This window comes from Gorilla gorilla, chromosome 16 (assembly GCF_029281585.2).
Source record: "Gorilla gorilla gorilla isolate KB3781 chromosome 16, NHGRI_mGorGor1-v2.1_pri, whole genome shotgun sequence".
Taxonomy (NCBI): domain Eukaryota; kingdom Metazoa; phylum Chordata; class Mammalia; order Primates; family Hominidae; genus Gorilla; species Gorilla gorilla.
In genome coordinates, this window is record NC_073240.2 from 22426185 (window position 1) to 22450043 (window position 23859).

General features: G+C 38.0%; 1 protein-coding gene across 1 annotated transcript in view; it reads right to left on the bottom strand.

Annotated features, from left to right (window-relative positions):
* Positions 1-23859, bottom strand: part of LOC109029477 (fibroblast growth factor 7-like) — a 115836-nt gene continuing 91977 nt past the window's right edge. Inside the window, exons 10-11 of the mRNA XM_063698407.1 lie at positions 2265-2368; positions 1-1183 (exon numbers count right to left, since the gene is read on the bottom strand). Coding sequence (XP_063554477.1) covers positions 1037-1183; positions 2265-2368 — 251 coding nt within the window. The 3' untranslated portion in view covers positions 1-1036. The remainder of the gene's footprint in view (positions 1184-2264; positions 2369-23859) is intronic.

The following is a 23859-nucleotide window of genomic DNA, read 5'->3' on the forward strand; positions in this document are numbered from 1 at the left end:
ACAGCTTATTAAGGTTTTTTAATAAATAAAATAAACTTAAATAACAAAACAATAAAATTCAAAAACAACTTAAAATAGAGTTTAATGTTGTAACTGTAGGAAAAAAGCATGATTATTTGTGGGAAGAACATTATTAAAGGCCATATTCCCAAATATGAATTATACAAAGATAGATTATGTTACTTGAAAAAAACTTAAAGATTTCTCAATTTTACTTTGAGGAATTATAAAATGTTATTTTGTGGCAAGTAAGATGAAGTACAGTATTATCATCAATCACTGTTGCTATCTTATATACAAGATTTTTGGAAACATCCTTTTAGCAATACCCTATCCACTTGAGCAGCATTAGAAATTTTGTTCTTGTTAATAGGTATAAGCATGTTCTAATCCTGTACTTTTGTTAAATTATCTGTTTTATTGACTTTCATAATAGATTTTTTGAGAGTATTCTTTTTTTGATTAGAGTTTAAGTAGATTATAATTTTTCACTAGAAAGCATTTAAAATGCTGCTCATTTTCCAAAGTTAGTGTGGCTTGATTATCTGACAAATCCTGCCAGCAGCCTGTAGGTCTGATATACCTTATATAACGTCATCTGCATTATTATTATTATAGCAGCCATTTTATAAGCAGATAGGAATATTTAAATAATCATTATCAGGTAATCAAATCTAACATACTCTTAAGGGTAAATTAATTTAAAAAAATTACTATTACTAACATCATGATTGTACAACCAGTTTTACAATTTTGTACAACCTTTAGTTACTAAATCTGATTTTTGTGTATACTTTTCAAATCTTTCTTTAATGCAGTGTCTTAAAACAAACATAAATGCACAAGTCCAGCTTGATCAGTTTTTCAGTAGTTTTCCAGCCTTTCTTGATTACTAAAAAATAAAAGGAAAGAAAATTTTGAGAAGAAAGAAAACAGTCCACTTAAAGAAATCTCCCTGCTGGAACTGGTTCTTTATATACCATATGCAATTAAGTTATTGCCATAGGAAGAAAGTGGGCTGTTTTTTGTTCTTTCTTCATTTTTTTCCTCTTACAGGAATCCCCTTTTGATTTAAGGCAACAAACATTTCCCCTCCATTGTGTGTCCATTTAGCTGAGGCATATGTGTTGTAATGGTTTTCCAGAATTAGTTCTTTGAAGTTACAATCTTCATTGCATTCTTTCTGTTAAAACAAACAAACAAACATGATCCAAATGATTTTTAGAGAGGCTCAGTTAAATGAAGAGTAAGCAGGTAATATTTGTTAGAATTGAAACATACACAACTTTTTTTAACCCTCAGATTGAGCAGGCCTAATGTGGTTTATTAGCTATACTTATGTAGTATATTTGCATAAAAAGGTATCTTAAATTTGAAATAAAAACACCACATAATACACAGCTAGTTATGAAATATGTGTAGCTTTTTGGAAGTTCATGTCAACTATTCTTTAAAATTAGGACCTATTTCCCCCTAAGTAACAGGCCTCATATTACTATTCCCGTATCACTCATTCTTTAACCACTGGAAATTTGGTATAACTAGCAGAACATCTGCCTCCCTCAGGTGAGAGACTTGTTTCATAACTTTTCTTTATTTACTTCTACATTGTCTTCAATGGTAATGGAAGATAAAAGGTTAATTTGTTTGGTCATCCATGCAACCATTTGTTCATTCAATTAAACCTATATCATTATATAATTAGCCTGTTCCAGGCATTATACTGAGCTCTGGGAATACAAAGGAAAGCCAATTATACTTTATTACAGTGGGATGAACTGTTACATATTTTGCATTGTAGTGAAGTGGGAACAATGTGAATAATTACAGTTCAAAGCCCATGACTGTGAGATTGATGTTCATGAGTGAACTAAACATTTCAAGATTTTTTCCCAAGAATTTTCATGTCAGCAATGTGCAAATTGGGTGAACTTTAACAAAAAGAGCTTTAATACTGGCAAATGGAAATTTTGGATTTTAAATATCTAAAATGCACATGGAATTTTAGAGCTGGAAGGATCCTTAGAGGTCAGCTAATTCAACTCATTTTACAGATGAAGAAACCAAAATCCAAAGAACAAGCCATTTGTCCAAAGTCACACAGAAAACATTTTTTCTTAACGTTTGAGTATAAAGTGTTTTAATAAAATCATTAAATTACACAGTTGGAGATAAATTAAGTCCATTTTTCCTTTTCAGAATGGTGAGATATTTCGACAAAAATGAGTTTTAAAAATTAAGCCTAAGCGATCAATTATCAATACCTTTGCGTAGAGTTTTCCTTCCTCATTCGTTGCAAGATAGAATTCACTTTCCACCCCTTTGATTGCCACAATCCCAACTGCCACTGTCCTGATTTCCATGATATCTGCAAGGAATCACAGAAAGACATGTCAGGTATTCGTTCAGCTTTGCCAATGATCCACGAATGGCCATTTGTTCTTATTTCTGTTTTAATCGGAAGTTTTTACAATTTTTAATGTGATTATTTACTCAGCCCAAGACTCTGACCCACAACAGATACACACAAACACCAGAATAGTCATTATATAAGGGAAGTGCAAACTGATGGTTTTTTATTTTGTAGAAAATGTGTCTGTATCAAATAAATAGTTACATATTTGAGTTCAGCTTTTTATTCTCTAGAATTAAATTTCTAATTTACTATAATAATAATAGCTAATGTTTATTGAACTCATACCACATGCCAAGGATTATTGCATTGCTCTTATGTATTAACTCATTTACTCATAACCACAGATTGAGGCAGGTAGTCTTGTTATCCCAGTTTTACAGATCAGGAAACTGAAGCACAGAGAAGCTAAGAAATTTGCCCAAATTCTTATACCTGAGAAGTAGCAGAACTGGAATTTGAACCCAGACATTCTGGCTCTTAATCATTATATAATTACTTTTCTATTTGGATAAACTTTATCTTAAAAATTATGGCCAACAGAATAGCTCTTGAATATACTGAAAGTGAAGAAAATTCTAATTAAAGCAATTGTAAATGATGGTAAACAGAGCCTACTGCCTTAAAAAAAGAGATTGTTTTAAACTGATAGTATTTTGATACATGAAAAGACCATTTAAAACAAAATTATGAATCCGGTTTATATAATACTTCATAACTTTATACCTTTGTAATTAACTTTTAAATCTTTGTTGAAATAGTATTTACAAAACGTGTTTACACAAGAATGGTAACTTACTATTTTCCTTTATTATATATATCTTCCTTAAATCTTGTGTTTTAATGACACTAAATAAAGTAAAATCTCAAGAAATTTATTAAAATGATGTAAGAATTAAAATTTTAGTGTACTTTTATGCAATTTGCTATTAATTACATTTTCTACATGAAGGTACAGTGCTGAGACATTCTTTTACCTATGTCTAACACAGTGCAAAGAAAAGTCGAAGTGTCAATTATCTGTGTGATTGGGCCTTCAGAAGCTATTTTCTAAAATATTGACTTAAAGAAAAAACTAATTGTTTTGCCCCATACCTTCACTTCATTCTCTTATTTATTTTTTTGACTTCATTTTTGCTACCTGGATAATAAAATTTCTATTCATGTCATTGGGATTTAATGTAGCCCAGCTAATATTTCTCATTTGCCTCACATATATGTTGCATATAAAGCCCTGTTCCCAATATACTATACTTAACACTAGTCAGAGCTCGTCCAGTTGAGAGTTTCACAGCTACTCATCCAGAAATTGGGTTTTATTAGGAAAATATAAATGAATGGATATTAATCTTTTTATATATTTATTAAGAATTATCACAATGCATACAACCCTACTGTGGTTTTAGGACACAAATTAAGAAAAACAGCCCTGGTTTCTGACACCAGAAGTTAAAACCTAATAGAAACAGCAAACACGTCCATATATTTTGGAGAATTTTGAAGAACACAGGCCTGAATAGGCTAGAGAAAATTTTAATAATTGCTTACAAGCACATGAAGGATTATGATGTTGATGCATTCATGAAATGTTCAACAGATCTTCACTGAGAGCCAATTCTATGCTAGGCTCAATTCACAGACAAGCCTTGCCCTTTTAGAGCACTCTATATGGTAACTACAGCTTCATTGCATTAAAGGAAGCACAAAGGGAAATAACATGCAGAAGAATACTATTAGGTTAAATTTGTACTAATACAATGAAAAATACTGAAGAAATTCATTGATTCAGCATATTTGCAATACCTCCAAAATGGAATAAATGTATCAGTTAGGTTGGTGCAAAAGTAATTGTGGCTTTTGCCATTACTTTTATGACAAAAACTGTAATTACCTTTGCACCAAACTAATATTTAAAAGACATATGGAGTAGTTGGTTTCTAAAGGTCTTAGCATTATAAAATATCATTAAGAAGTCAATATTTTCTTTTCCTTCAAGTATCTTTACTCCTGCCATTCCTCCCTTTATTTAATATATTTTCTTTTAGATAAAAAGAGAATTCTGATGCACAAACTTAGAGTGTCTTTCATGATCAATTATTAGGGACTGGAATCTGTAATATTTGCTGGCTTTTCTTTTACAGAACAATTGTAAAACATAAATGTTGACTGATAGAGTTATTATTAATTATGATAGGCAGACATCTTCCCTTTTTGGTCCTGTCATGACAATAAGTTTATATTGTCCCACTCCCAAAACATTTTCCTCTATCCCCTGCCTGTCTATTGCCCACTATTTCTTTACTGCACTTTACAAGAGGTGATGGCTGGATGTGGTAGCTCACACCTGTAATCCCAGCACTTTGGGAGGCCGAGTCAGGCAGATCACTTGAGGTCAGGAGTTCAATACTAACCTGGCCAACATGGTGAAACCCTGTTTCTACTAAAAATACAAAAAATTATCCGGGTGTGGTGGTGGGTGCCTGTAATCCCAGATACACAGGAGGCTGAGGCAGGAGACTTGCTTGAACCCAGAAGGCGGAGGCTGCAGTGAGCCAAAACGGTGCCACTGCCCTCTAGCCTAGGCAACAGAGTGAGACTCTGTCTCACCAAAAAAAAAAAAAAAAAAAAAAAAAAAAATTAGTTGGGCATGGTGGTGAATTCCTATAATTCTAGCTACTTGAGAGGCTGAGGCAGGAGAATCACTTGAACTTGGGAGGCATAGGTTGCAATGAGCCGAGGTCACACCACAGCACTCCAGTCAGGGTAGAGTGATGCTCTGTCTCAAAATAATAGATAAATAAATGAATAAAAATAAGGTGGTGAACATTTTTAATCTTATCCCTCCACATATTAGGGTTAAGGATACCAAAAATTCTTTGTAAAGATTCTACGTTTAGCTGAGATGAGAATATACTTATATTCTTAATTGCTTGACATATTTAAAAAATACCATTCACAATAGGAAATAACATATCTAAAAGACAATTGCTTGGGGAGAGCATTAAGCAGTGTTGGCAGAATCAGTACCTTATCAACCCTATTTTCTAGTCTATTTTGTTCCATATCCTACGACCCTCTTTTATTCAAGAAAAGCTCAAGAATAAAGAAATTAACATTATCACTCTTTTGTTCAGTTGCAGTGTGGGGAGTGATGTTCCTTTCAATAGGCACAAATATTTATAGAAGTGTTAGCTATGGGCCGGGCGCAGTGGCTCACGCCTGTAATCCCAGCACTTTGGGAGGCCAACGCGGGCGGATCACCTGAGGTCAGGAGTTCAAGACCAGCCTGGCAAATATGGTGAAACCCCATCTCTACTAAAAATACAAAAATTAGCCAGACATGATGGTGGGTGTCTGTAATCCCAGTTACTCGGGAGGCTGAGTCAGGAGAATCATTTGAACCTGGGATGCAGAGGTTGCAGTGAGCCGAGATTCCACCATTGCACTCCAGCCTGGACAACAAGAGCTAGACTCCATCTCACAAAAAAAAGAAAGTATTAACTATGAAATCCTACCCTCCAAATCAGAAGCCACGAAGTTGCTCAGAAAGCATAATAGAAAAATATGTAATATGCAGATATTAAGTTAGTTAACAATATAAGTTAATTATACTTGGTCTTTTTGTCTACAGTGTATCCGTTGCCTCACATAAAACAAATAGAAGAGGCTGTCTTTCTTTGTGGATTTCCATTTGTGCTTAAGAGAAGTTTGTTCACATAAGTAGTACTCAGTAAATTTATTCCCAAAGATTTAAAGCATATTACATAGATGCATCAAATTGTTAACATAATGTCCATAATAGCATAATGGTAGAGTTCAAAAATATAAATAAAAGAGAGAGAGAGAATCAGCTCTTGCAATAGAACATGAAAAACCAGGCAATATGTCAAGCACATTGACCATTTAGCCTTGCCAGCAATATTGTCAACAATAGCATAAATTTATTATTTAGGATGTCACCCTTACACACTAGAGACTATGCCCTAAATAGCTTCCCTATTGTTTATCGTCTGGTTCAATAATTCATGAATTTATCTAAACTTTTTTTTCTGTTTATTATTTAAACCTGTATCACACTTGGAGTGAAAAGTGGGGAACTTTGATCTAAATTGCAATTACTTTTTAAAAAAATTCTCTAAAATCTTTCAAAATTTTAGGTGTCCCTCTAATCTTGTATTTCAGAAATTGATACTAATTCTTTTTTAATTACCAATAGCTTTGTGATTTTAAAGTGCTTTAACTTTCCTGTTTTAAAAATTACTTTTTAGTGTCTCACTACACAGAATCCATGCCCACCAATCTCAGCATCATTAATATTTCTTTTTCCTGAAACCGTTAAAGCTTTATATTTAAAGTTTTGAAGGGGTATATATTAATATGGCTGTGCTAGCATGATAACTAAATATTATTTTCAAGTTGCAAAAAAAAGTGGAGGCAGCGGTTTGATAGTTAGCCAATCAGAACATTTAATCTTGTCCTTGATCAAGTATACCCTCTTCGGCATGTTAAAACTAAGAACTAGTATCAACAAAGAAAAAAACATTTAAATTTAAATACATTTTATGATTTTCTGTCAAGCCTGGATTGTTGAGTGGGAAATCTTAACCATTATATATTTATATTATGTTGAAGGCTATAGATTCCATTCATTTTACGTCACTAAAATACACCAACATATACATATGTGCAAAAAATATATCAATATATCCAACATATACAAAAAACACTGAAAACACAACAATAAGAAAAAAAAACTAGTTAAAAAGTGGGCAAAATCTGGACACCTCACTAAAGATACACAAAGGGCAAATAAGCAGATGAAAAGATGCTCAATATCATAGATCATCAAGGAATTGCAACATGGATGCAGCCGGAGGCCATTATCCTAAGCAAATTAACACAGGAACAGAAAACCAACTACTGCATGTTTTCACTTATAAGTGGGAGCTAAACACTGGGTACTTAGGGACATAAAGATGGCAACAACTGACACTGGGGACTACTGGCGGGGAGTAGATGAGGGAAGGGTTGAAAAACCGTTAGGTACTATGGTCAGTACCTGGGTGATGGGAGCAATCATACCTCAAACCTCAGTATCACACAATATACCCAGGTAAAGACCTGCACATGTACCCCCGAATCTAAAATAAAAGTTGAAATTATTTAAAAAGGAATAGCAAATTAAAACAACAATGAGATACCTCTATACAACTATTAGCATGACTAAACTCCAAAAAACTGACAGTGCTGTATGCTGGCAAGGATGCAAAGCAACCAAAACTCTTTCATTACTAGTGGGAATGCAAAATGGTGCAGTCACATGGGAAGACAATTTGGCAGTTTCTTAAAAACTGAATATGCTATATAATCCAGCAGTCATGCCCCCAGGTATTTGCCCAATTGAATTGAAAACTTATGTCCACACAAAAACCTGAACATGACTATTTATAGAAGCTTTATTCGTATCATCAAAAATCAGATGCAACCAACATATCCAATAGGTAAATGGATAAACAAACTATGGTACACGTATACATTGGAATATTATTTAGCAATAAAAAGATATTGAGCTGTAAAGCCACAAAAAGACAAGGGGAACCTTAAGTACATATTGCTAAGTGAAAGAAACCAGTCTGAAAAAGCCACATACTGTATGATTCTAGCCATATGACATTCTGGCAAAGGCAAAACTTTAGAGACAGTAAGATCAGTGGTTGCAAGGGCCTTGAGGAGAGCAGAAAAAGGATGAAAAGCTGAATCACAGGGGATTTTTAAATCAGTGAAACTATTCCGCGTAATACTGTAGTAGTGGATACACGATATACATTTGTCAGAACTCATAGAACTATACAAAGCAAAGCGTGGACCTTACTATAAATTGATGGTATAAATAAATATTGGCTCATCTATTGTAATAAATGTGCCACATTAATGCAAGATATTTATAATGGAGGAACTGTGGGGGGAAATGGAGATTGTTTATGGGAACTCTATTATCTGCTCAATTTTTTTTTTTTTTTTTGAGACAGAGTCTCGCTCTGTCGCCCAGGCTGGAGTGCAGTGGCATGATCTTGGCTCACTACAAGCTCCGCCTCCCGGGTTCACACCATTCTCCTGCCTCAGCCTCCCCAGCAGCTGGGACTACAGTCGTCTGCCTCCACGCCTGGCTAATTTTTTTGTATTTTTAGTAGAGACGGAGTTTCACTGTGTTAGCCAGGATGGTCTCGATCTCCTGACCTTGTGATCCACCCACTTCGGCCTCCCAAAGTGCTGGGATTACAGGTGTGAGCCACCGCGCCTGGCCCTATCTTTTATTTTAATAAAATAACTACCTAATTTATGACAGTAGGAAAGTAGGATCTGGTGTTCTCTGAGCTTCTTTGATTTGTGGGCCAGTGTCTGTTGCTGAATTTTAAAAGTTCTCAGCCATCCCTCTTTTCTTTTCACATTCTGGGTGAATGCAGTTTTCATAGAAGGTGCTAGATTTGTGCGACCCTAAAGATAGGTGACTTCTCTGACTCACAGATCCCTGGGAGCCTCTCCCGAACAGAGTTTCTTTATCCACACACCCCACTTCCCATACCCACTCTCCCACATAGGTGTTCTGGCCACCAGTGATCTCTGAAGGATGGAAGATGAAGAGACATAACATGACCTTTACGTGAGTCTCTACTCCTCCCAAAAGAATGAATGTTCCTGGAAACTTCACCAGTAGAAAATCAGGGGATATCAATATACGTAAGCACTCATTACTCATGTAATGGAGGCCTTGGCAAAATGTGACACTTAAATTTCTGCTCAGGGAGAGTAGAAAATAGGCACAGAGAATAGAGAGACTGGTAAAGAATGAAGGCTCAAAGGTGATTGAGTTGTGTTAAAGGAACGTCTTGATCAGGCTTTGCTTTATTTTTCTCTTGTGGAGTATGAAACTGGCTGTTACAATTAAATATATTTATTGATTTCCTAAAATGTTATAGGCTGTTTCCAATTTTTGTTATTTTTGGAGTTTCTTAAATCGAAATTTGATACAGGATAATTAAAAAATACAATGTTGATGTTAAAATGGAAAGTAGGTCAAAAGGCAATTACGTTATACAAGAGGATAATTGGAGATAGGACCTTGAACACGAAAGTAATCTTAAATTCTTGACTATTATGATAGTTTGCATAAAGAACTGAGATTTCTTCAGAAAACTATAGTGAAATGGGACACTACAAATCAAATATAAATTTAAAAATGAACACATTTATTCAATACATATCCATAGATTATTCTGGATTAAATGTACACATTTTAAGAATAAAGTTTTAAATTTGAAAATGAAAGACTGTTTCCCATCTAAACAGACCGTTGGCTTCAAGATACTTAAAACTGTGTTAAATCATCTTCCATTGGTTATAGTTGGTTATGGCATCGGCATCCCCAAATCTGGCTGACCCATACTACATTTTTCCTAAATCTCTTTTTTCTTCTATATCTTGCTAAGGCTGCTGGTTCATCCTCCCAATTTCCTGTATTTAAAACCCCAGTGCCACGTTTGACCTTGTCCTTTCTCTTCTGCTGTTCACATCTTCTGTCTCTCACATTCATTCCAACCTACACATCCCAGTGGCCTATTCCTATTTAAGCACCCAACCCCCTCTCTCCTGAATGAATGCAGAAAACTTTCTCATCTCTGGACTCATAGCACAACAGTTATTATTATACATGACTGTCAGATGTGTGGGGTTCTTGAACCATAGTTCTGTGGTGTCATCATTCATTTTAAAAATTTTGATTGGCTCCCTATTACCTAGAAAATAAACTTTAGTGTCCTTTGCTCAACATGTGAGGCCCTCCACAATCTAATTTCACACACTCCAAAACCTTATTTCTACCTACTCTCTTCCAAGGACCCTGAACCCCACATTCCAGGCAAATCCAGTCATTGAACACTTACATAGGCCATCAGAAGTCACTGCAAAACCAATCCGGTCTGACTCCTATGTTGTTTAGTGCTCTATCCCTTGTCTGAAATGGCTTTCCCTCCACCTCTATTTTTATTTACCGGCACCTTCCACAGCGTTCAACATTCAGTTTGTCATGAAGGCAGCTGTTATAGACTGGACTAGAAGACTGTGAACTGAATTGGTGGTTTCCAAATCAGTATCACACTTGATTCCCACCTCCAGAAATTTTGATAGAGGGGGCCGGGAGTAGAGCCAATGAGTCTTACACACACAGACACACACACACCCCCCAAAAACAGACACACACTTACCCTAATGACTATCTAGGTGCCAGCCCTAGCCTAGGCCAGGCTGGTGGAACATGCTGGATTAAAAACAACAGGACACTGAGAAAGTATTTGCTACACACACATATGGGATTTGACCATGTGTTATTTACAGATAACCTAACTCATTGGAGTAAAACCTATCTTAAATTGGCATATGGTATAGGATATGTTGTAGCATTTTATTAGTGAACATTTGTAAGGTTTTATTTGTGAAAACTGATAAGACTGCATTTGTGACCATCACAAGGAAAACTGATAAAACTGTATTTGTGACCATCTCAAGGAAGGCCTGTCCTATGCCATGCTCACCTGCCAAGCTGGCTGCAGTCCCTTCATCTCCTGACTTCACTTTGCCCCTAAAGGTATCTCTGTTATTATACTCATGGCTTTCCATTTTCTAATACTGTGTACTGATCATTTCAACACATGCCTTATTCTCTAAATAGACTGAAAGATTCATTAAGTATCTGAAAAGCAAATGCTGATGAACTTGCCTAGAATAAAAGGCATGAAACATGCAAGTTTCTAACATAGATTTTAGCAGCCACCTCAGATGATTGCAATCACCTCCCCATTGATCTCTCAGCTGACACATTCTATGTATTTGTAACTCAGCAACCAGAGTGATCCTTTAAAAATTATCAGAGAGCGCCACTCCTCTTAGTAAAGCACTACCCCACCCCAGTCACGTAGCTTTCTGATTCACAAGAGTAAAAGCCAAAGTCCTTATAATGGCCTAAAAATCATACATAATCTGTTCCTTTTCAGATTTCATTCACTACCATCTTCCTCCTTCTCTCTCTGTTCCAGTTACAACAGCTTGCTGCCCCCTCAAACACAACTAGTATGTTCCTGCCCCAGGGCCTTTGCACCTGCTTTTTCCTCTTAGTGCAACAAGTTTGCTCCAGATATCTGAAAAGCTGACTATCTCGCCACCTTCAGATGTGTGTTCTAATGTCTCTTTATCAGTGAGAGCTTCTTCGTCCACCCTGGGCATCTTCTTGCCCTTCCCTGCTTTATTCTTCCCCATGGCACTTACTCACATTGGACACTAAACACTTGCTTCCTTAGATAGGCATTTTTCTCCTACCCTCACAACAGTAGTAATGTCCTAAGGTTCTGAGAAGACTCCTGTGCTGGGTTTCAGACTCCTGTCCTCTCACATTTGGTGCTCATGCACCTCTTGGTCATTAGTGCACTCCAGAGGTTAGGACCTAGAGTATGTGACTGTCCTTCAGAGATGGGAAAGAGATTCCTTGGGAGCAGAGAAGGGAGCTTTGGCCTCGCAGTGCAGGACCCCTGTGCCCACAGGCCTCTGTGCGTTGACAGCAATGCTCTTGGTGTCCACCTGCACTGCCCTCTGGTGTTCAGTCAAAATCAAGCAAATAGTTACGAACTGCTATAGGGGATTGTTACCAGGTCCTGAGCCTGAGTGTTGAGAACACAAACCCAGAAGCAAACAAATCTGCCCAACATCCCTGACATGTGGGTTTCACAGAAAATACTGAGGTCAGAGTAGCGTGTTAAATGACACCACAGCGACGACACAATCGTAAAAATCTACACTGTGGACTCTGTCCTAGTTTCTTTAACAAATTGCATGGGAAAAAAAAGATGGAAGGGGAAGAATAAGAATGAAGAATGCTTTAGAGACTCTGCAATCCATCGTAATATCTGTACAAGGATTCTGCTTTTTTAAAAAAAGAAAAATGGTGTGGAAAAATATGTAAGACTGGCCAGGCAGCGTGGCTCACACCTGTAATCCCAACACTTTGGGAGGCCGAGGTGGGTGGATCACTTGAGGTCAGGAGATCAATCCTGGGCGACAAGCCTGACCAACATGCCAATATGGTGAAACCCCGTCTCTACTAAAAATACAAAACATTAACCAGGCATGGTGGTGGGCACCTGTAATCCCAGCTAACGGGGAAGCTGAGGCAGAAGAATTGCTTGAACCCAGGAGGCGGAGGTTGCAGTGAGCCGAGATCTTGCCACTGCACTCCAGCCTGGGTGACAGGGCGAGACTCTATCTCAAAAAAAAAAAAAAAAAAAGTAAGACAATCAGGGAAATTGGAACAGCGACTGTATTCTGGTTAAAAGTAAGTAATTCTGGCTAATTTTTTAGATGTATTATTTTAAAAAGGGGATCCTTACCCTTTGGAGGTGGATACTAAAATATTCATGGATGGGCCGGGCGCGGTGGCTCACGCCTGTAATCCCAGCACTTTGGGAGGCCGAGGCGGGCGGATCACGAGGTCAGGAGATCGAGACCATCCTGGCTAACATGGTGAAACCCCGTCTCTACTAAAAATACAAAAAATTAGCCGGGCGTGGTGGCGGGCGCCTGTAGTCCCAGCTACTCAGGAGGCTGAGGCAGGAGAATGGCGTGAACCTGGGAGGCGGAGCTTGCAGTGAGCTGAGATTGCGCCACTTTACTCCAGCCTGGGCGACAGAGCCAGACTCTGTCTCAAAAAAAAAAAATAAATTAAAAAAAAAAAAAATTCATGGATGAAATGATAGGATGCCAGAAATGCTCTTCAATTAATCTATGTCAGGGAAGTGGGATCAGAGGAATCAGGACTGTCTAAAACTGAAGCTGGGTATTAGGTATTAGGTCAATGAGTTAATTATACTATTCATTCATTATGCTATTTATTTCCTTTTGTATATTCTTTAAATTTTTCGTAATAATAGTAATAAAGATATGTTGAACATGGTAAAGATGGAAAATGTATAGAGACAGAAGAAGAAATATTCTTATTTTTTATTTCATACAATTCTATAGTTTCACATTTTGTTTTGTTTTACTGCATTTATGCATTAATTCTATAACTGTAAAACATGCTATTAATAATTAAACTGACCTTATGAAAATTCTTGGAGAGTGAAAACTTTGAAACTCATGTGCTAGGTACATCATTAAAATTTATCATTCAGGCGACACCTGATGACTCACATCTATAATCCCAGTAATTTGGGAGATGAAGATAGGAGGCTCCCTTAAGCCCAGGAGTTTGAGACCAGCCCTGGCTATAGAGTGAGAGCCTGTTTCTACAAAAAAAAAAAAATTATTTTTAATTAGCCAGGCATGGTGGCACGCACCTGTAGTTCCAGCTACTCAGGAGGCTAAGGTCAGAGGATAGCTTGAGCATGAAAGTTCAAGACTGTAGTGAGCCATGGTCATGCCACTGCACTCCAGCCTGGGCAACAGGGTAAAACCATGTCTCAATAAACAAACAAATAAATACATAAATACATAAATAAATAATAAAATATTCCATTCAACATTTTTACCTTAGTAATGCTCAACGTTTGGTTTTTACTTATTTCCTTTTATGTTGTATTTTCTAGACCAAATTTACATGTAGTATAAAGCAGAAGAAACTAATGATTAAATTCATTGTTCATAATTGCATTCAGTTTCTTATTTTCACCATCATTTGTTTACAATTTTTTTTTTCTTTTTCGAGACAGAGTCTCGCTCTGTCACCCAGGCTGGAGTGCAGTGGCGAGATCTCAGCCCACTGAAAGCTCCACCTCCCAGGTTCACGCCATTCTTCTGCCTCAGCCTCCGGAGTAGCTGGGACTACAGGTGCCCGCCACCATGCCTGGCTAATTTTTTGTATTTTTAGTAGAGACGGGGTTTCACCGTGTTAGCCAGGATGGTCTCAATCTCCTGACCTCGTGATCCGCCCGCCTCGGCCTCCCAAAGTGCTGGGATTACAGGTGTGAGCCACTGCCCCAGTCTGTTTAGAAATATTTTTAAAGAATTATTGCACTTCTGTTCGGATAGAAAAACCAAAATACATTTTAAGAATATATATTTATATGTATAAAAATATAAAATTTTGAAAAGTTGAATATTTCAAGCCAATTATGTAGATGTCCTTATCCTTCTCTGAGCTGCTGACTCACATTCCATGAAGCGGGATGGGTCTCACAGGGCCTGTCAGGATGCAGGCTGCGATGTGAAGCCCACTCGACACAGGATTGGACAGGTTTGTGAAGGAATTTGGAGTGAGCCTTAGTTAGCTCCTTAACATTTCCTTTGAGCAACATCAGTGCTTTTGACATTTTGCACTACTGTATAAAACTGTAAGTGTATGCAGAGATGTATGTTTCTGAATAAATCATAAAATTGACAAGCAACTGCCATGCATTGTTTTTTGTATCATAGCTAACTAATAAAGTACAGACTGCAACATTTACTTATTCAAATACCTTTAAATATGTTTTTTTTTTTGCTTCTACTTCCCAGGAATTTGACATCAGGGACATTTTCTATTATTTCCATATCTATTGAAATGAACTCAAATCAAAAATGAGGATGTTTCATTATACATTTAAAATGTGAGTTTTCCCATTTAAAGTCACGCAAACTGAGGTTACTATGAAAAAGATTTAAAATTGTGCAGAATGAATCACTGAAAAATTAGCCTAAAGATCATATATTCAGAGTAAATATATTTAAATTTTATTACTTTCATAGTAAATATATTTAAATTTTATTCAATTTCCTCTTTGTCAGCAAATTAGTGAATAACATTACTGATATCTTAGATGTTTGTGGACACAGAGAATAGAGGTAAAAATCATGACCCTCAAAGAGTTCAAAATGCTAAGATTTTTATGGGCAGCCCCAGAGGTATAAAATTCAAAAGGACATTACGAGTAATAATGACAGTGATATCTGAATTAACATAGTTCAACTTTTATAATAATTATGGCCTTCAACCATGGGAAGTTTGTGGAGCACTGAGATTTCTTGGGGCGATTTTGTAACAGCTAATTCTTAACAGCAATGTTATTTCAGGCTTTTTGGCCGTTCCCTGTTAAAACTGCTGATCTTTTATTCCTATAATGGTACAGAATTCTTTGAGAAAAATAAATTCATCTTTTCATTCATTTAAGGGAAACATTGTCACCACGAGCCTATGGCTATAATGTTCTCCATCATTTAAAGAATAAAAGGAATAATCTGATTGAAATTGAATTATCTAAGCTTATATATGGTTTTGATTCAATGGTTAACGTGCATTTTTAACAAGTGATATGGTTTGGCTGCAACATTTACTTATTCAAATACCTTTAAAGATCAGTTTTTTGTGTTTTTTTTTTTGCCTGTACTTCCCAGGAATTTGATGTCAGATGCATTTTCTATTATTTCCATATCTATTGAAATGAACTCAAATAAAAAATGGGGATGTTTCATTACACACTTATTAATGTGTAATTTAAGATTAATGTGTAATCTTTTAATTCCCATAATCCTCATGTGTCAAGGGCGGGACCAGATGGACATAATTGAATCATAGGGGTGGTTTTCTCCATGCTGTTCTCGTGATAGTGAGTTCTCACAAGATCTGATGGTTTTATAAGGGGCTTCTTCCTTCACTCAAAACTCACTGTTTCTGCTGCCACCCTGTGAAGAGGTGCCTTCGGCCATGATTGTAAGTTTCCTGAGGCATCCCCAGCCATGTGAAACTATGAGTCAATTAAACTTCTTTTCTTTATAAATTACCCAGTCTTGAGTAGTTCTTCATAACAGCATGAAAACAGACTAATACAGTAAATTGGTACCACAGACATAGGGTGCTGTTATAAGGATACCCTAAAACGTGGAAGTGACTTTGGAACTGGGCAACAGGCAGAGGTTGGAATAGTTTGGAGGGTTCAGAAGAAGACAGTAAAGGCTGGGTGTGGTGGCTCATCCCTGTAATCCCAGTACTTTGGGAGACTGAGGCAGGTGGATGACCTGAGGTCAGGAGTTTGAGACCAGCCTGGCCAACATAGTGAAACCCCATCTCTACTAAAAATATAAAATTAGCTGGCCATCGTGGTGCATGCCTGTAATCCCAGCTACTTGGGAGGCTGAGGCAGGAGAATGGCTTGAACATGGGAGGTGGAGGTTGCAGTGAGCCGAGATTGCACCACTGCATTCCAGCCTGGGCAACAGGAGCGAAACTCCATCTCAAAAACAAAAAAGAAGACAGAAGAATGTGGGAAAGTGTGGAACTTCCTAGAGACTTGAAGGGCTTGGAAGACCAGAAGATGTGGGAAAGTTTGGGACTTCCTAGAGACTTGAATAGCTTCTGCCAAAATGCTGATAGTGACATGGAAAATGAAGTCCAGGCTGAGGTGGTCTCAGATGGAGATGAGGAACTTGTTGGGAACTGGGATAAAGGTGATTCTTGCTACACTTCAGAAAAGAGACTGCAACACTTTGCCCCTGCCCTGGAGAGCTGTGGAACTTTGAACTTGAGAGAGATGATGTAGGGTATCTCATGGAAGATATTTCTAAGCAGCAAAGTGTTCAAGAGGAAGCAGAGCATAAAAGTTTGGAAAACTTGCAGACTGACAAGGCGATAGAAAAGAAAAACCCATTTTCTTGGGAGAAATTCAAGCCAGCTGCAGAAATTTGCATAACAAGGAGTGGAATATTAATTACCAAGACAATGAGGGAAATGTCTCCAGGGCATGTCAGAGACTTTCTTGAAAGCCCCTCCCATCACAGGCCTGGAAACCTAGGAGGGAAAAATGGTTTCATGGGCCCAAGACCCCCTGTTCTGTGCAGCTTTGAGACATGGTGCCCTGTCTCCCAGCTGCTTCAGCTCCAGCCACAGTTAAAAGGGGCCAAGGTACAGCTCAGGCCATTGCTTCAGAGGGTCCAAGCTCCAAGCCTTGGAAGCTTCCATGTGGTGTTGAGCCTGTGGGTTCACAGAAGTCAAGAATTGAGGTTTGGGAACCTTCACCTGGATTTCAGAGGATGTATGGAAATGCCTGGATACCCAGGCACAAGTTTGCTGCAGGGGCAAAGCCCTCATGGAGAACATCTGCTAGGACAGTGCAGAAGGGAAATGTGGGATTGGACCCCCCACACAGAGTCCTCACTGGGGTACTACCTAGTGGAGCTGTGAGAAGAGGGTCACTGTCCTCCAGACCCCAGAATGGTAGCTCCACTGACAACTTTCACTGTGTCCCTGGAAAAGCCACAGACACTCAATGCCAGCCCATGAAAGCAACCAGGAGAGGGTTGTACCCTGCAAAGCCAGAGGGGTGGAGCTGCCCATGGCCATGGGAGCCTACTTCTTGCATCAGTGTGACCTGGATGTGAGACCTGGAATCAAAGGAGAACATTTTGGAACTTTAAGGTTTAATGACTGCCCTATTGGATTTCAGACTTGCATAGGGCCTGTAGCCCCTTTGTTTTGGCCAATTTCTCCCATTTGAAATGGGTGTATTTACCCAATGCCTGTGCCTCCGTTGTATCTACAAAGTAACTAACCTGCTTTTGATTTTACAGGCTCATAGGTGGAAGGGACTTAACTCAGATGAAACTCTGGACTTGGACATTTGGGTTAATGCTGTAATGAGCTAAGACTTTGGGGAAGTGTAGGAAAGGTATGATTGTTTTGAAATGTGAAGACATGAGACTTGGAGGGGGGCCAGGGAGAGAATGATATGATTTGGCTCTGTGTCCCCACCTAAATCGCATCTTGAATTGCAGTTTCCGTAATCCCCAAGTGTAAAGGGTAGGATCGGGTGAACATAATTGAATCATGGGGTAGTTGTCCCCATGCTGTTCTCATGATGGTGGGTGAGTTCTCTTGAGATCTGATCATTTTATAAGGGGCCTCCCCTTTGCTCAAAACTCATTCTTTCTGATGCCACCCTGTGAAGAGGTGACTTCTGCCATGATTGTAAGTTTCCTGAGGTTTCTATAGCCATGTGGAACTGTGAATCAATTAAACCTCTTTTCTTTATAAGTTACCCAGTCTTGGATATTTCTTCATAGCAGCATGAGAATGGACTAATACAACATGTAAGTCCATTTCCAGTTAATAAATAGGTAATATTTTCTGTGTTTTCTGCTATGGTAATGAATTGCATTACAACTTCACTAAAGAGAGAAATCACTCATAATTTGAGACCTAAACCAAGAGCTGAAGAAAGTGCAAACAGACCTACAATAATTCCTATAAGTTATTTCCAATGGAAGGCCTCTGTGTATGTAGTACTGTAATACAAAAAACCTATGGAATAAAAAGAATGCATTCTCTGAGTAATGTTATGCAGTTTAATTAACCCCTCTCTGCATATTTTTGTCACCTGTCATCTGTAATATAGGGATAATACAATTAATGTTATTGTCATGATTACATGAGTGAGATGAGTGAGGCATTTTTTTGCTTTTTGTTTGTTTGTTTTGAGACGGAGTCTTGCTCTGTCACCAGGTTGGAGTGCTGTGGCGCGATCTTGGCTCACTGCAACCTCCAACTCCCTGGTTCAAGCGATTCTCCTGCATCAGCCTTCTGAGTAGCTGGGACTATAGGCACAGGCCACCACACTCAGCTAATTTTTGTATTTTTAATAGAGACGGAGTTTCACCATGTTGTCCAGGATGGTCTCGATCTCCTGACCTCATGTTCCGCCTGCCTCAGCCTACCAAAGTGCTGGATTACAGGCATGAGCCACCACGCCTGGCCAAGTGAGGCATTTTAAACAGTGCATGGTTCCAAGTAATGGCTCAGAAAAGTTAGCTATTAGAATTGTAATGGTTGTTAGTGATGTTTGCCATTTTCTTTAAGAATTTCACACTCATATCAAAAAAGAGTATTAAAAAACATATAATCATTTAATATATAAAAAGGATAATTCTTTGTAGTTTAAGCCATAAAAGTTGCATCCAAACATAGATTTAAATAACCTCTTGTCCCCACCTTTAATAGTCTTTCAAAATATCGCATGTGCTTTTTATATTGTGAAAAGAAATAAATTAAATAGTCATACTTACAGGACTAAAAGTTATTTTCATGTACTTCGGAATTTGTTCATATTAGTTGCACTTCAAGTTAATATTACATGTAATATTAAATGTACTTAATATTAAAAGTGCATTTTAAATACTTGAATAAAAATAAATTTTCATAATCAAATAAATCCCAGCACTGATTCAAGAGAATTATACCACCATGCTCATACTAAGAAGATGCTGAATCAAAGCAGAAACACATGCCTTAATCATTGATAAGTTAAGCCTTCAGTGAGTATCAAAAATAAAACAAAAACCAAATAATTACTATGCTAATCGTAGATGATTGGCAAAGGTAAACATAACAAATTTCTAGGAAGGAGCTGCTTAGAAGAGTGATCTTTATGAGGGAAAACTCCAGCCTGGTGCCTTTGGGATCACTGATTTCCCTTGCTGGGAGTACTTGTGGTGAAACTAATAAAATCACTGAGGTGCCACAAGAAAAATAACTTGGGAAGAAGCTGACTACCGAGTTACAGATTCATGGGAAAGACATCAGGAGGTCATTTCCCTCATTTCCTTGCCTTGAGATTAATACTCAAGTCATCAACGCTAAATAAATATTTCCTGAAAATAAAGTATTTCTAGGAAAAAAATCATAACTTTGAGAATCCTCATGTTGGTATAATTGAATCAAGGACAGATGTGACTAACTTCAGAAGTCTGTTGTTCTTCCTATATTCAGTCCAGCAAACTCTCAGCAAAGCCCCCAGTGTATGAAGAATATGAAAAAGGAGCTCTACTAGTAGAATTTGGGACTGAGAGTCCAGAGTTCTGATCTTTTGGCCTGTGCCTTCTAATGCCCTTTCACCCCACTTCGTCTAAGGCAACCCTAGAAATTGTCAAAGAAAAACAGCAGTGCTGGATACTTGCTAAAGGCAATGAGACCTATTTTATTCAGACTATTTCAGCAGGAGGGAGAGACTTCAGTATAAACTAAGCTCAACTCCAAGTAAGACAAAGGAGGCTGATGTTTTTAAAAAGAGAACAAATGGGAAATAAAAAGAAACTATGGAAAAGTAAAAAGAGGGGAATTAGAAAAGGGACTGAGGACTACGTGAAAATGCAAATTATAAAAGGGGGTAAGAGCCTGGCGCGGTGGCTCACGCCTGTAGTCCCAGCACTTTGGGAGGCCGAGGCGGGCAGATCACAAGGTCAGGAGATCGAGACCATCCTGGCTAACATGGTGAAACCCCGTTTCTACTAAAAACACACAAAAAGTTGGCCGGGCATGGTGGCGGGCGCCTGTAGTCCCAGCTACTCTGGAGGCTGAGGCAGGAGAATGGAGTGAACCTGGGAGGGGGAGCTTGCAGTGAGCTGAGATCGCACCACTGCACTCCAGCCTGGGGGAGAGAGGGAGACTCCGTCTCAAAAAAAAAAAAAAAAAAAAGCGGGGGGTAAGTAGAGAATTACTGAAAATGATTTGGCACCATCGGTTACGACAATATACATTATGTTGTTTGGTAGCATTGTATTTTCTTGAGCAAAGACTCAGCACAGGGCCTGGGGTTAACTACTCCAAGTGGAAGCCAGGCTAATGTTTGGTCAAGTCTCTTAGCACAGTGTTTAGGCAAATCCTTTTTGCTTCAGGGAAGTTCACAGTCCCTCTTCTTGTTCAAGAGAAAGAATGAATTTCTTTCTCATAGAATAAATATAGTTGTTGCACTCCAAAGTCCTCAAAAGAAAAAAGTTCAGCCATTGTTTATCGTCATTGTGCAATTCAGGAAGAGTCCAGGTGGTAAATACAGGAATCAAGGAGGTTTGGCGTATTATCAATGGCGGCACAATTGTTTCATAAGACTAGAGATGCACTTGGTGGGTCATGCCTGTAATCCCAACACTTTGTGAGGCTGAGGCAGGTGGATCACGAGGTCAAGAGATCGAGACCATCTTGGCCAGCATGGTGAAACCTCGTCTGTACTAAAAATACAAAAATTAGCTGCGCATGGTGCCATGCGCCTGTAGTCCCAGCTACTCAGGAGGCTGAGGCAGGAGAATTGCTTGAACCGGGAGGGGGAGGTTGCAGTGAGTAGAGATAGTGCCATTGCACTCCAGCCTGGTAACAGAGTGAGACTCTATCTGAAAAAAAAAAAAAAAAGAGAAAAAAAAGAAAAGAAGAATAGAGGTGTACTTAAGAGACAAAGAATATTGCCATTAAGGTTGTTTTTAAGAAGCCAAGTCCAAGATCAAAAAAGACAAACGAGAGCATTACATAATGGTAAAGAGTTCAATTCAACAAGAAGATCTAACTATCCTAAATATATATGCACCCAATACAGGAGCACCCAGATTCATAAAGCAAATTCTTAGAGACTTACAAAGAGACACAGAGTCTCACACAATGACAGTGGGAGATTTCAACACTCCACTAACAGTTATTAGACAGATCACCGAGGCAGAAAATTAAAAAACATATTCGGACCTGAATTCAACGTTAGATCAAATGTATCTGATTGACCTCTACAGAACTCTCCACCCTAAAACAACAGAATATACATTCTTCTCATGACCACTTGGCATATACTCTAAAATCAGCCACATAATTGGACATAAAACAATGCTTAGCAAATGTTAAAGAACTAAATTCTTACCAAACACACTCTTGGACGACAGTGCAGTAAAAATAGAAGTTGAGACTAAGAAAATCACTCAAAACCATACAATTACATGGAAATTAAACAACATGTTCCTGAATGACTTTTGGGTAAATAATGAAATTAAGGCAGAAATCAAGAAGTTCTTTGAAAATAATGTGAACCAAGATACAACATACCAGAATCTCTGCGACACAGGTAAGGCAATGATAAGAGGGAAATTCATAGCACTACCTGCCCACATCAAAAAGTTAGAAAAATCTCAAAAAGTTAGAAAGATCTCAAATTAACAACCTAATATCACCACTAAAAGAATTACGGAAGCCATAACAAATCAACCCCAAAGCTAGCAGAAGACAAGACATAACCAAAATTGGAGCTGAATGGAAGAAAATAAAGACACAAAAATAATTCAAAAGATTGATGAATCCAGGATTTTTTTTGAAAAAATTAATAAGATAGGCCAACACCTAGAATAATAAAGAAAAAAAGAGAGAAGATCCAAATAAACACAACTAAAATTTTGAGGCCTGGTGTGGTGGCTCATACCTGTAATCCCAGCGCTTTGGGAGACTGAAGCTGGTAGATCACTTGAGGCCAGGAGTTTGAGAGCAGCCTGGCAAATGTGGTGAAACCCTCTCTACTAAAAATACAAAAATTAGCTGGGCATGGTGGCACACAACTGTAGTCCCAACTACTCAGGAGGCCGAGGCACAAGAATTGCTTGAACCCAGGAGGCAGAGCCTGCAGTGAGCCAAGATGGTGGCACTGTATGCTAGCCTGGATGACAAAGCAAGACTCTGTCTCAAAAAAAAAAAAAAAAAAAGAATGAAAGGAATGTTAACACTGACTGCACAAAAATAAAAATAATCAAATAACCACTGAAAACTATTCCGAATACCTCTATGCACCCAAACTAGAAAACCTTGAAAAGATGGATAAATTCTTGCACACATACACCCACCCAAGACTAAGCCAGGAAGAAATTGATTGCCTGAACAGACCAGTAACAAGCTCCAAAATTGAACCAGTAACAAATAGCCTACCAACCAAAAAAAAGCCCAGGACCTGATGGATTCATAGCTGAATTCTACCAGATGTACAAAGAACTGGTACCATTCCTAGGGAAAGTACCCCCCCAAAAATTGAGAAGGAGTGACTCCTCTTCAGCACATTCTATGAGGCCACCATCATCCTGATACTAAAACCTGGCAAAGCCACAACAACCAAAAAGAAAACTTCAGGCCAATATCCTTGATGAACATCAATGCAAAAATCCTCAGCAAAATAATTGCAAACCAAATCCAGCAGCACATCAAAAAGCTAATCCACCATGATCAAATAGGCTTCATTCGTGGGATGCAAGGTTGGTTCTACATATGCAAATCAATAAATGTGATTCGTCACATAAACAGAACTAAAGACAAAAACCACATGATTATCTCAATCAATGCAGAAAAAAAGCTCTTGATAAAATTTAACACCCTTTCATGTTAAAACCTCTCAATAAAGTAGGTGTTGAAGGAATATACCTCAAAATAATGAGACATCTATGACACATCCACAGCCAATATCACTTTGAACGGGCAAAAGCTGGAAGCTTTTTGCCCTTGAAAACTGGCACAAAACAAGGCTGCCGTCTCTCACCACTCCTTTTCAAAATAGTTGTGAAAATCCTAGCCAGAGCAATCATGAAAGAGAAAGAAATAAAGAGCATCTAAATAGGAAAAGAAGAAGTCAAACTATCTCTGTTTGCAGATG